Source organism: Lissotriton vulgaris, unplaced genomic scaffold (genome assembly GCF_964263255.1).
Source record: "Lissotriton vulgaris unplaced genomic scaffold, aLisVul1.2 SCAFFOLD_9772, whole genome shotgun sequence".
NCBI lineage: Eukaryota > Metazoa > Chordata > Amphibia > Caudata > Salamandridae > Lissotriton > Lissotriton vulgaris.
In genome coordinates, this window is record NW_028247441.1 from 14,913 (window position 1) to 25,796 (window position 10,884).

The 10,884-nt window shown below is 47.4% G+C and overlaps 1 protein-coding gene across 1 annotated transcript; it reads right to left on the bottom strand.

The window, feature by feature from the left end:
- Positions 1 to 7,645: 7,645 nt before the first annotated feature.
- On the bottom strand, positions 7,646 to 10,504 carry LOC147665174 (uncharacterized). Its single transcript, XM_086949700.1, has 2 exons — positions 10,369 to 10,504; positions 7,646 to 8,579 (listed from the first exon to the last, which is right to left on the bottom strand). Exons 1-2 carry the CDS (start codon positions 10,502 to 10,504, stop codon positions 8,179 to 8,181), a joined length of 537 nt encoding a protein of 178 aa, XP_086805826.1. The 3' UTR covers positions 7,646 to 8,178.
- Between the last annotated feature and the right edge of the window lie 380 nt (positions 10,505 to 10,884).

Consider the following 10,884-nt stretch of genomic DNA (forward strand, 5'->3'; position numbering starts at 1 on the left):
AAGAAAGTAGCAGCAATGTCCCTGAATCAACACAGGTTGTTGTAACTCATCTGACAAGTGTTGAACAACCACAGCCGCAACAACAACACCATGTGCAAGTACACGCCCAAGTACATGTGGAAGGAGAGGCAGCAAAAGGAGATGCGCAAGCAAAGGTGCATGGACGTTCACAAGTGCCCACAATAGTTGTTCCTCCCGAAGTAGGGGCACATTTGGAAATCGACAATGAAGCTGAGGTATCATTGGAAGCCACTCCTCCTGATGATCATTCATTGTCTTCCACATCCCTAGCAAGGAAAAGATCAAGGGGGGTGTCTACATCTTCTTCAAGCCCACCTCGTTCTGGTGCAAGTGATCTGTCTTGGGAACCACAACTGCGGTCTGACAGTGAGGCAGAGGCACACCATGATCTGACACCGTTACCTAAGCGTAAAAGGAAGGTCGTCCAAAAACTCAAACCTATGGAGTGTGATGAGGCTCAACAAGAAGTGACAGATACTGCTGGTGATGAAGCCTCTCACGATGACGACGAGCCAGTCATCACAAAGGTCACTGCAGCCCCACCGGGCATGCAGCAAAGAGACATTTTGACCCTATCCCGAGAAGCTGCTGAGCGTGATGACGATGTCGGCGAGGAGGCAATGGAAATGGAATCATTAGATTTGGAGTTAAGTAGTACACCAAAACCTACCGCTTCCATATTTCTTCGCAAGAAGGTACCCACCTCGTCCTCGACCTCAATTCGTGGTGGTGAAAGTGCAAAACGTACTGAAGTTCGGCAATCCACATCCTCCACTTCATCTGTCATTAGCAGCAGGACCACCACCACCAGTATCGCCGCCTCCTCCGGCCCCCGAAGACATTTCAAGTCTCCAGTTTGGGACTTCTTTAGTGTTTGCCCAAAAAAGGAAAACGTAGCCATTTGTAGCCCTTGTAAGCTTCGATTTAGTCGTGGTAAGCTTGGTTCTAACTATGGTACCGGAGGCCAGAGAGGTCATCTTGAGAGAAGGCACCCTGTCGAATGGTTTCCGCACCTAGAGGCGGTCAAGAAAGCCGGAATTGCACGTAATGAAAACGTTGATTTGTCATCTGCTGATGACGAGGTAGAAGACGATTCAAACACTTCACTTACACCCAGTTCCCATGTCAGCAGCACACCCCATGGGAGCCACACTAAGAGTGTGGGAGAGAGTGAGACATCAATGCGGAAAAGTTCATCAGCGAGCGTAACTGGGTCGAAGAGATCATCATCATCCCGTAAATCATTGGTCCAGGGCAACATTAAAAAGATGTTGTTTACAGAAGCGCAATATGAACGCAACCACCCAATGACCCGTCTGTATAACACTAAGCTGGCTAAAATGCTAGCTCTGGACCTTCTCCCTTTTTCTTTTGTAGAAGGGGTTGGTTTTCTAGAATTAGTGACAGCGCTCTGCCCTAAATGGAAGGTTCCTAGCCGGTTTTATTTTGCCCGAGTTGCGGTTCCAGCACTACATGAAGATGTTCTGAAGGTGATTGGGGCAGCTTTGCAGAAGAGTGCTGTTCACACTATACATCTGACAACAGACATGTGGACCAGTGGCGCAGGCGCTGATTACATGTGCATCACTGCACACTGGGTCTCTTTTTCAGGGGCTAAAGCAAAGCTAAACTCAGGTGTTGACACTAACATTGTTTTTAAAGGTGCTCGGAAACATGCAACACTAGCCATGTTTGGTTTGGAGAAACGTCACACAGCAGAAAACATTTTGGATGTCTTTAACACAAAGGTCCTTAACTGTCTGTCCCCACTAAAACGCAAGGTTGGTTATGTTTCCACAGACAATGGCTCCAATATAGTTAAGGCCATGAGGGACGGTTACTATTTCAGAGTGCCGTGTTTGGCGCACTGTATAAACCTGGTTGTCCAAAAATTCTTGGGTAATAAACGCAGTGCAGCGTACAGTGTATTGGAGAACTGCCGAAAAATATGCAAGCATTTCAGGCATTCTTTTAAGGCCCGCAAGCAGCTGAGGAGCATGCTATATCAAAGTCAAATGCCAGTGAAAGCACTCATCCAGGAGGTGGTAACACGTTGGAACTCAACCTTCTACATGCTTGAGCGTCTGTATGAGCAGTATACGCAACTCGATCAATATTTCTTGAAAGAGGGTATAGAGGAGCTGAGGATGGGTGGGCCGCAATGGAACATAGTTGAAAGCCTAACACGCATGCTTCGTCCTTTTGAGGTCTTCACACGTGCAGTCAGCAAGGAGGACTCTAATTTGGGAAAAGCTATCCCATTGTTGTACATGCTGGAGGACCAACTGAAGGAGGTGTGTTCTGTGTTTCGAAAAGATGACAAAAAGAAAGACTCTTTGCTTCTGGCTGAGAAATTATTAGAGCTCCTACAAGGTGATGAACGTCTTCAAAAGATCCACTCAGAACAGCATTACATTTGTGCTACTATTCTGGATCCACGCTACAAAAAGGCGCTGGCAGGCAGAGCATTCTTTCCTTTTGCTGATGAAGATGTTACAAAGTACAAACGTTGGCTAGCCTTGTCAGCCAAGAAGTTTGAAACAGAACGGCTGGAAATTGAAGGAAATGGCAGTACATCAGCAGGCCATCCCCAGTCAAAACAATCCACTTCTGCACCTGTGGCTGTGGCACAAGTGACCTCTCAGCCGTTAAAGACACCGGCAACCGCATCATCTGCACGAAAGACAGCAGAAACATTGGAGGCTGAAGAGGATTGGCTAGCTCTGCCTGGGTTTGGTTCTCAAAAGGTCAGAGGCACAGCAAGAGCTACGCAAAGTGGAGGAACCTTGGAGGAGGACCTTGAGTCGATGGTGAAGGACTATCTGAATGACTCCACAGAGGTCTATGTTAATTCTGACCCATTGGCGTATTGGCATGGGAAAAAAGAATTGTGGCCACAGCTCACCAACCTGGCTTTAAACTACTTGTCTTGCCCACTCGCAAGTGTGTCTTCTGAACGGGTTTTCAGTGCGGCTGGTGGGATTGTAACTCCCAAACGGAGCCGCCTCTCGCCCAAAAATGTGGAGAGGTTAACAATGATCAAGATGAATCAGCACCTCATACCACCAGATATAAGAGTACGAGAGAGCGTGCCGGATGAAGAGGAGGTGGCCAGCACCATAGATGAGGGAATTTCTACTCTGTCAGGTGGCACTGACCTCACCCGGGCTGAATTCGCAGAGTATGATGACGAAGCCTTATTCTTATTCCTGGACCGTGATTCCGACTTCGAGCCCTGAAAATGAGACAACGAATCAATAACTTTCTTTTTCATCCTTATTCACTTTTATTCCTGTGTGTCTGTCTTTCTTTGTTGTGCACAGTTAATATAATTCAAACTTTAATCAGATAATCACAAAGACAAGCCCATCAGCAGAACTGTCTTCACTTGTTTGCTAATTTATTTGAAGGTGCCGCAGTCTGCATTCCTCAGGTTCACAAGTTCAGAAGAACATGCTCCTCTATCCTCCTCCTCCAGACTCCTATTTCCATCAAAGCAGAGGGCTGGTTTACGCCCAATGAAGAAAGACTCAGCACTTGTGGGGGTGTTGTTCTACCTCTTTGCAGGTGAGTTGACGGGTCTGGGGCCATTGCTGGGAAGCACTAAACGTGGTTTGTGCCAAATCCGAGGCGGAAATTTTTTTGTGTTTTTGATGACTTGCTTGCCTTTGAGGTGCTCTTAGGGGGGGTTCCGTCTGTTTGTGGGTGAGTTTCGTGGTCTGAGAGCATTGCTGGGACACTCTAATCTTGATTGCATTTGCTTTTCAGGAAATCCGTCGTGCCAACCCCGACTTATGGCCTAGCTACGCAGCGCGTTTGGACCGAAGGCCCAGAAATATTGCAAGTATGAGATTTTGCTTTTGTCCTGTTTGGGGGTGTTATGCTTCTTGGCGGGTGGGTTGCCGGGTCTTGGGGCATTCCTGGGAAGGTCTAATACCGGGTAGAAGTGGTTGGGACAAAATCCAGGCCGATTTTTTTTGGGCTATTTCAGACATTTTGCTCTATGTAGCGTTTTCGGGGGCCTGTTTGGGGGGCTTCCTGGTGTTTGCGGGTGAGTTTCGTGGTCTGGGAGCACTGCTGGGACACTCTAATCTTGATTGCATTTGCTTTTCAGGAAATCCGTCGTGCCAACCCCGACTTATGGCCTAGCTACGCAGCGCGTTTGGACCGAAGGCCCAGAAATATTGCAAGTATGAGAGTTTGCTTTTGGCCTGTTTGGGGGTGTTATACTTCTTGGCGGGTGGGTTGCCGGGTCTTGGGGCATTCCTGGGAAGGTCTAATACCGGGTAGAAGTGGTTGGGACTAAATCCAGGCCGATTTTTTTTTGGGCTATTTCTGACATTTTGCTCTATGTAGCGTTTTCGGGGGCCTGTTTGGGGGGCTTCCTGGTGTTTCTGGGTGAGTTTCGTGGTCTGGGAGCACTGCTGGCTATATCTACTTTACTTTGCAAGAGGTTTGAAGCAAATCCATGGTGGCAGAGGGGACTTAGGGCCTAGCTGCAGAGCGCGCGCGGAGTGATTTGGGAAATTTGTGAAAAATTGACTAAGTCCCCATTTTTGTACTTTTGCTCTTTGGCTGTTTGGGGGTCTTCTACTCGTTTTCTCCTGGGTTGACGGCTCTGGGGCCATTGCTGGGAAGCTCTAATACCGGATAAAAGTGTTTTGGACCAAATCCCAGGCGGAAAATTTTTTGTGTTTTTGATGACTTGCTTGCCTTTGAGGTGCTCTTAGGGGGGGTTCCGTCTGTTTGTGGGTGAGTTTCGTGGTCTGGGAGCATTGCTGGGACACTCTAATCTTGATTGCATTTGCTTTTCAGGAAATCCGTCGTGCCAACCCCGACTTATGGCCCAGCTACGCAGCGCGTTTGGACCGAAGGCCCAGAAATATTGCAAGTATGAGAGTTTGCTTTTGGCCTGTTTGGGGGTGTTATACTTCTTGGCGGGTGGGTTGCCGGGTCTTGGGGCATTCCTGGGAAGGTCTAATACCGGGTAGAAGTGGTTGGGACTAAATCCAGGCCGATTTTTTTTTGGGCTATTTCTGACATTTTGCTCTATGTAGCGTTTTCGGGGGCCTGTTTGGGGGGCTTCCTGGTGTTTCTGGGTGAGTTTCGTGGTCTGGGAGCACTGCTGGGACACTCTAATCTTGATTGCATTTGCTTTTCAGGAAATCCGTCGTGCCAACCCCGACTTATGGCCTAGCTACGCAGCGCGTTTGGACCGAAGGCCCAGAAATATTGCAAGTATGAGAGTTTGCTTTTGGCCTGTTTGGGGATGTTATACTTCTTGGCGGGTGGGTTGCCGGGTCTTGGGGCATTCCTGGGAAGGTCTAATACCGGGTAGAAGTGGTTGGGACTAAATCCAGGCCGATTTTTTTTTGGGCTATTTCTGACATTTTGCTCTATGTAGCGTTTTCGGGGGCCTGTTTGGGGGGCTTCCTGGTGTTTCTGGGTGAGTTTCGTGGTCTGGGAGCACTGCTGGGACACTCTAATCTTGATTGCATTTGCTTTTCAGGAAATCCGTCGTGCCAACCCCGACTTATGGCCTAGCTACGCAGCGCGTTTGGACCGAAGGCCCAGAAATATTGCAAGTATGAGATTTTGCTTTTGGCCTGTTTGGGGGTGTTATGCTTCTTGGCGGGTGGGTTGCCGGGTCTTGGGGCATTCCTGGGAAGGTCTAATACCGGGTAGAAGTGGTTGGGACAAAATCCGCGCGGAAAAGCCTTTAGTTTTGGCACTTTTTGTAACTTAGGGTTCGTTAGGGTTAGCCCTAGCAGCAGGATTGCATGTGTATCGGGGTGTTCTAGATTTTTCAAACTGAGTTCTGGGGTCTTAGAGCACTCGTGAGAATGTGTAATTTTGGTTGCAAGTCATTTGAAGAAAATCCATGGTGGGAAAGGGGGGATTTGGCATAGTTAAAGAAAGCCTTTGCCACTATTCTTAACTTAGGGTTCGTTAGGGTTAGCAGTATTTCTATTGCATGTGTTTGAGTGGGGGGGATTTCGAGTCTTGGAGCGATGCTGGCTATGGCTACTTTTGCTTGGTTGCTTGCAAGTGGTTTGAATGCAATCCACGGGGGGTAATGGGTAATTAGGGTACTTCGGCCTACTTTTACTTTCAAAGTAAGTTTTGTCTCCAGTTTTCTGCTAGGCCTCGTTTTTTGGGTGGGAGCACTGCTAGGAAGATCTATTTTTGTTCTAAAACACAGTTTACAGTACACCTAGCTTGAGGGGCAAGATCCGCTACATTAATTTGCCCATACTTATTTATCCTTCAAAAGGTGACTCAGAGTACGCACTTTCAAAAACATTGTACTGTCTGTCTACTAGGAAAAACAAATTGTGACTTTTTGCACTCCACAGCCTACATACCTTATATTTATTTATCAGTGGTGTTGTAATATTATATCACTTCCTGTTTTTCGTTGAATAATTACAGGCCGGGTTTCAGTCTCTGCAATGGGGAAAAAAGGATGGAGTCAGGCTTCACAGTAGCGAGCCACAATTCAGCATCAGGCAGGCAGTGGACAGGGTGTCTTCTGGTGACCAACATCGGTGGACGAAGCGTCGGCTGCAATGGAGGAGTGCCGCTAATAGGAGGATTTTTTTTCTGCGGGCAACTTACTTACCACTTCCAACAGGACCACTACAACCACATAGATACAGTATCCCTTGCCTTTTTCTCTGACTGTGACTGCATTTCTTTGCTCTCTCTCGGCTTCTACATTGATCCCTTAACACATCACTTAGTCCACTCCACTATCTGCACCACACATAGTCATTTGTAAGTGCTCCTACGTAATTCGCAAGTCGCAGCACGCCCCAGGCCGTAGAGGACTGGGATGGCCCCAATGATGAAGCATGTCACCAAGGGGCAACCCTGGTGAGTGAGGGGACACCTAGAAAAAAAGCAATTTCTCCTTTTCTATCTACTATACCTTCTGTCAGGTTACGCAGCCCCTAAGCGCCTACCGTACTATGAAACTACATTTCCCATGAGTAGGCGGGAGACTTGCAGACTATTTAGTGAGACTATATGAGAGTACCCTTGTATGTTAGGACATCACTTCACTGATGCCTGTCTTGTCTTCTCTTACAGGTATCCTTTCCCTGCTGACCCTACCTTTACCCATCCCACATTTTTTATTTTAGTTTGTTATTTTTCTCCCTCGCCTAATGCCTCGAACACCCTGTGTTTACACTTCTGGGTGTTGGTGACATTTGGAGGTGGAACCATATTTGCATCGACTGGATCACGGGGAGTAAACGTGACACCTTCCAGACCAACCCCATTGAGTGTTGTTGTGAATGGATTTATAGTGACCAGCAAGGCTCTCGGGTATCTGGCTACAGAGACCTTATGTTGAATATAGTTATCAATAATTCCACACAGGCCCTGTACTGTCGCATTCTTTCTTTCCACAGTTGTCGATGATATATTCTTACTCTGCTTGACAAAGAACCATTGCTAATGTGAAAGAACTTCAACCGAATTAGTAGTTATACTTTACCATTTGTTAGGCTACAATGTGGCACTGCTCTACTGTACTTCTGTCACCTGCTATATTCTCAGTTGTACCGTTGAATTGCTCAGGAGGACAAACCAGATTTCATTTTATTTTTTTCATAGGCATGCAACTGCCACTGTGTCACACCACTAGTACCACCGCTATGAGGAAATTTTATCCGACCAAGATTGCCAACGTTATTCGGTGTTTCCCGTGGAGCCAGCCCTGGGCCTAGCCCTACTTTCAAACACAAATTACAGGTAAGATAAGCGTTTGGTGGTTTGGGGGTATAATGGAGTATTAGTACGAGAGACGAGAGACTGAAGGTAGTACTACTAAAGTCCTAGGACTCTTGGATTCACTTCACTTAGTCTGTGAGAGGCACTTAGTGTTGAAAACATTTGGGCATTTACACTTAAAGGAAGAAAATGGAACTAAACTTTCAGGAAAACAGTCAACGTTAAACCCCCACCCACCAGGCAAGCAGTAAAAAACAGGTATGCTCAGATAAAGTTTGAAAAAGTATATTTATATCCCTAACAAAATAATCTCCCGCAAGACCCTCCCTAACCCCAACGATTGTCCTTCAAAAGTCCCCAAAAACCCAACTCCCAATTCCCACCCCCCAAAAGTCTCTAAAAAAGGGGCAAGGGACACTATGGGTGGATGCTGTTAACTTTTTGGGCCAGGGCATCATGCTCCTCGCGGAGCAAGGCGAGCTCCTGCTGAAGGCGGGACACCATCAGGGTAGTGCGGCGCAGGCGTGCCTTCACTGCCTTGCAGGTGCAAGGCCTGTGAGAAGCAGCTGTTGGCCTTGCTGCTCGGCGGTGGCGTTTGCCTTTGGCAGCCCGGCTCAGTCTCGGTGGACCACTGTGCTGGGTGGCAGCCGGTGGGGCCACGGAGGCCGATGCAGACGACGTTGTCGTTGTTGTCGACCGCACACTTTCCTCGTCCTCCAGGGCCACCAGCCGCCGATATTCCGCAACAGTGGCCTCGATTCTCCGTTGCCGGGCCGCTCTAGCCAGCTCCTTCCTCCTTGTTCGTTTGGAAGGAGAACCTATATGAAGAAAGAAAGACATAGTCTGTAACCAATGCTCTTTAAGATTAACTCAATCATTCAGCAGAAATGTGTGCTGCAGTACAACTAGCAACTTGCAAGCGCATTACATAACTATTGAGGCCAGTATCTATCTAACCTCACACTTCTTCATCCTTGCTCTAACATTAGTGGGAGTTTAAGGAACAAATTCTATGAGCACTGTGGACTTCCATTGGAGTCGACTATGAAAGTACACCAGTCTTATTCTTCTTCTTGTCTCTTGTTTTGGAAAATTGGTACGTTATTTTCTGCAAGCCGGCATAATGCCAGCGCGGTAAACTTGCACCCGAGAAAAAGAGACGCACGCCATGAGGAGTGACCTAGACTTGCGTTGCCGTTGCGTTACTGTACCCGTCCAGTACATGCAGGTGGTGAATCTCTTACTTTTCTATTACGGGTGGCACTGAGAATACTCTGTTACAACTCAAGGGCTACTGCTTAATTAATTTAACTTTCACCCTACAGTGGAAATGAGTACTAGAAATGGAAAATTGAAGAAGATAAATAATCTGATTATCTATCACTTCACATGGGATGTTTTTGCTTATATATGGGATGACTTTAGGTGCTTTGCTTTTTATTGAGTGACAGGCAGTGATACATCCACACATGAATGACTGAGTACTACTAAACTTATTAAGAGAGGTAGGGAGTGGCCACCATAATAACCGGATCTATGCAGTGCTTGCAATACAAACTACTGCTACTATTTATGGTAGTATTTGGACAAAATTAAAAGTTCTTTTCCTTGCCTTTCCTACACTGGAACGGACGTGCGGGTGCAGTGTTACATGCTCTTCAAAGTTACACTTAGTTCATCCACTGACCATCTACTCTCTCTAGATCATGGGTACTCACAAACTTTCTCTCAGGGGCTACATTTACAGTGTAGTTTGGGGCCGAGGGCCGCACTGGTGGGGGCGGAGTCAGAGGGGGCGGGGCTAAAGCAAAACGATAACTTGTGACCATGAGGTTGCACACAGGTCCCTGCAGCAGATGCCCTCATCCACTGAGCCACCAGACCCAGCATTTACATACATCTCTCTCCCTCCTGCTGTCCCTCCTGCCCTCCCTCCATCTCTCTCTCCCTCCTGCCCTCCCTCTCCCTCTGTCATCTCACTGTGTGTGTGTCTATCTGTGTCAGCCTTCAGCCCGGGTTGAGACCGCTTCCTCAACGCGCACACACAGACAACAACACCAAAGTACTTAACAGGTCTTTAAAAGACCATTAACATATTATTGAGGCTTTGTTTGTTTTAGCGCCCCTGCTTCTCCACCCTGACAATCACTGCTTGCCCGGCCCCACAGAGCAGAGGCTTTGTTCTATTTCACCTCTTTGTGGCCTTGCATCTCCACTCTGCTCTGTGGGGGCCGGGGGAGCAGTGATTGTCAGAGTGGAGATGCAGGGGCGCTAACAGGTGAAATACAAAAAAGCCTCTGCTCTGTGGGGGCCGGGGGAGCAGTGATTGTCTGCAAGGTCTGCGCACCGCCAAGGAAGGCTTGCCGGGCCACCACCGGCCCGCGGGCCGTACTATGAGTACCCCTGCTCTAGATACACATATGCTATCTAAGAGTCAGATAGTAGCATGATCCAGGTATATGGACACATACAGTTTCTGTGTCACCCACCCAGGCTGTTGTCCTTCCACCCATCATTGCTTCATCATTCACCCAGCCATGCATCTCATATTCTTGCCTTCCCAGCTAGTCTTCAATCTCAATAAGTAAGGAATATATAAGAGCTTACCTCTGGCCGCCACCACCGTCTCAACTCTCACAGCCGCCGCCGCCGCCTCCTCCCCTGATGAATTGCCCTCCGCCTCCGTGTCGAGCACCACCACCACACTGGCCCCGCCACCAGATGTTCCACCTACAAAGTACATTTAAGAATCTTAGAATAAAGCACTCACTAGTCACTAGTATTTGGTCTAGGAATGAAGACATGTGAAAACAATGTAATTTGTGACTGTCTACGTTAAAGTTAAAAAAAATGTCCCTTTTTCCAGGGAAGGTTGTCTTGCTGCACTTTTTGGCACAACTGATGAAGGCTGATTTTTTAACACGCACCATTTTTCTCCACACAGACAGAAGATGGACTTCTAACAACAAGATCAAGTTGAAACCAGGTGAGAGCTCGGCTCGACCACAAGAAATGTCTTCAATTAATCGTCAGCACTAACCACTTTTCCATTATCAGTTAAACGTTTAGTTTTATTATGACTTCATTTTAATAAATGTGTTTACTTTTAATAAAGCTTTTAAA

What these genes read in the sequence shown, in the direction of transcription:
- LOC147665174 (XM_086949700.1), bottom strand. Translation starts at nt 10,504, where the DNA reads ATGTACTTTGTAGGTGGAACATCTGGTGGCGGGGCCAGTGTGGTGGTG. An exon ending in GACGGTGGTGGCGGCCAGAG is followed by an intron (nt 8,580 to 10,368) that starts GTAAGCTCTTAT and finishes TTCTTCATATAG; the next exon opens with GTTCTCCTTCCAAACGAACA.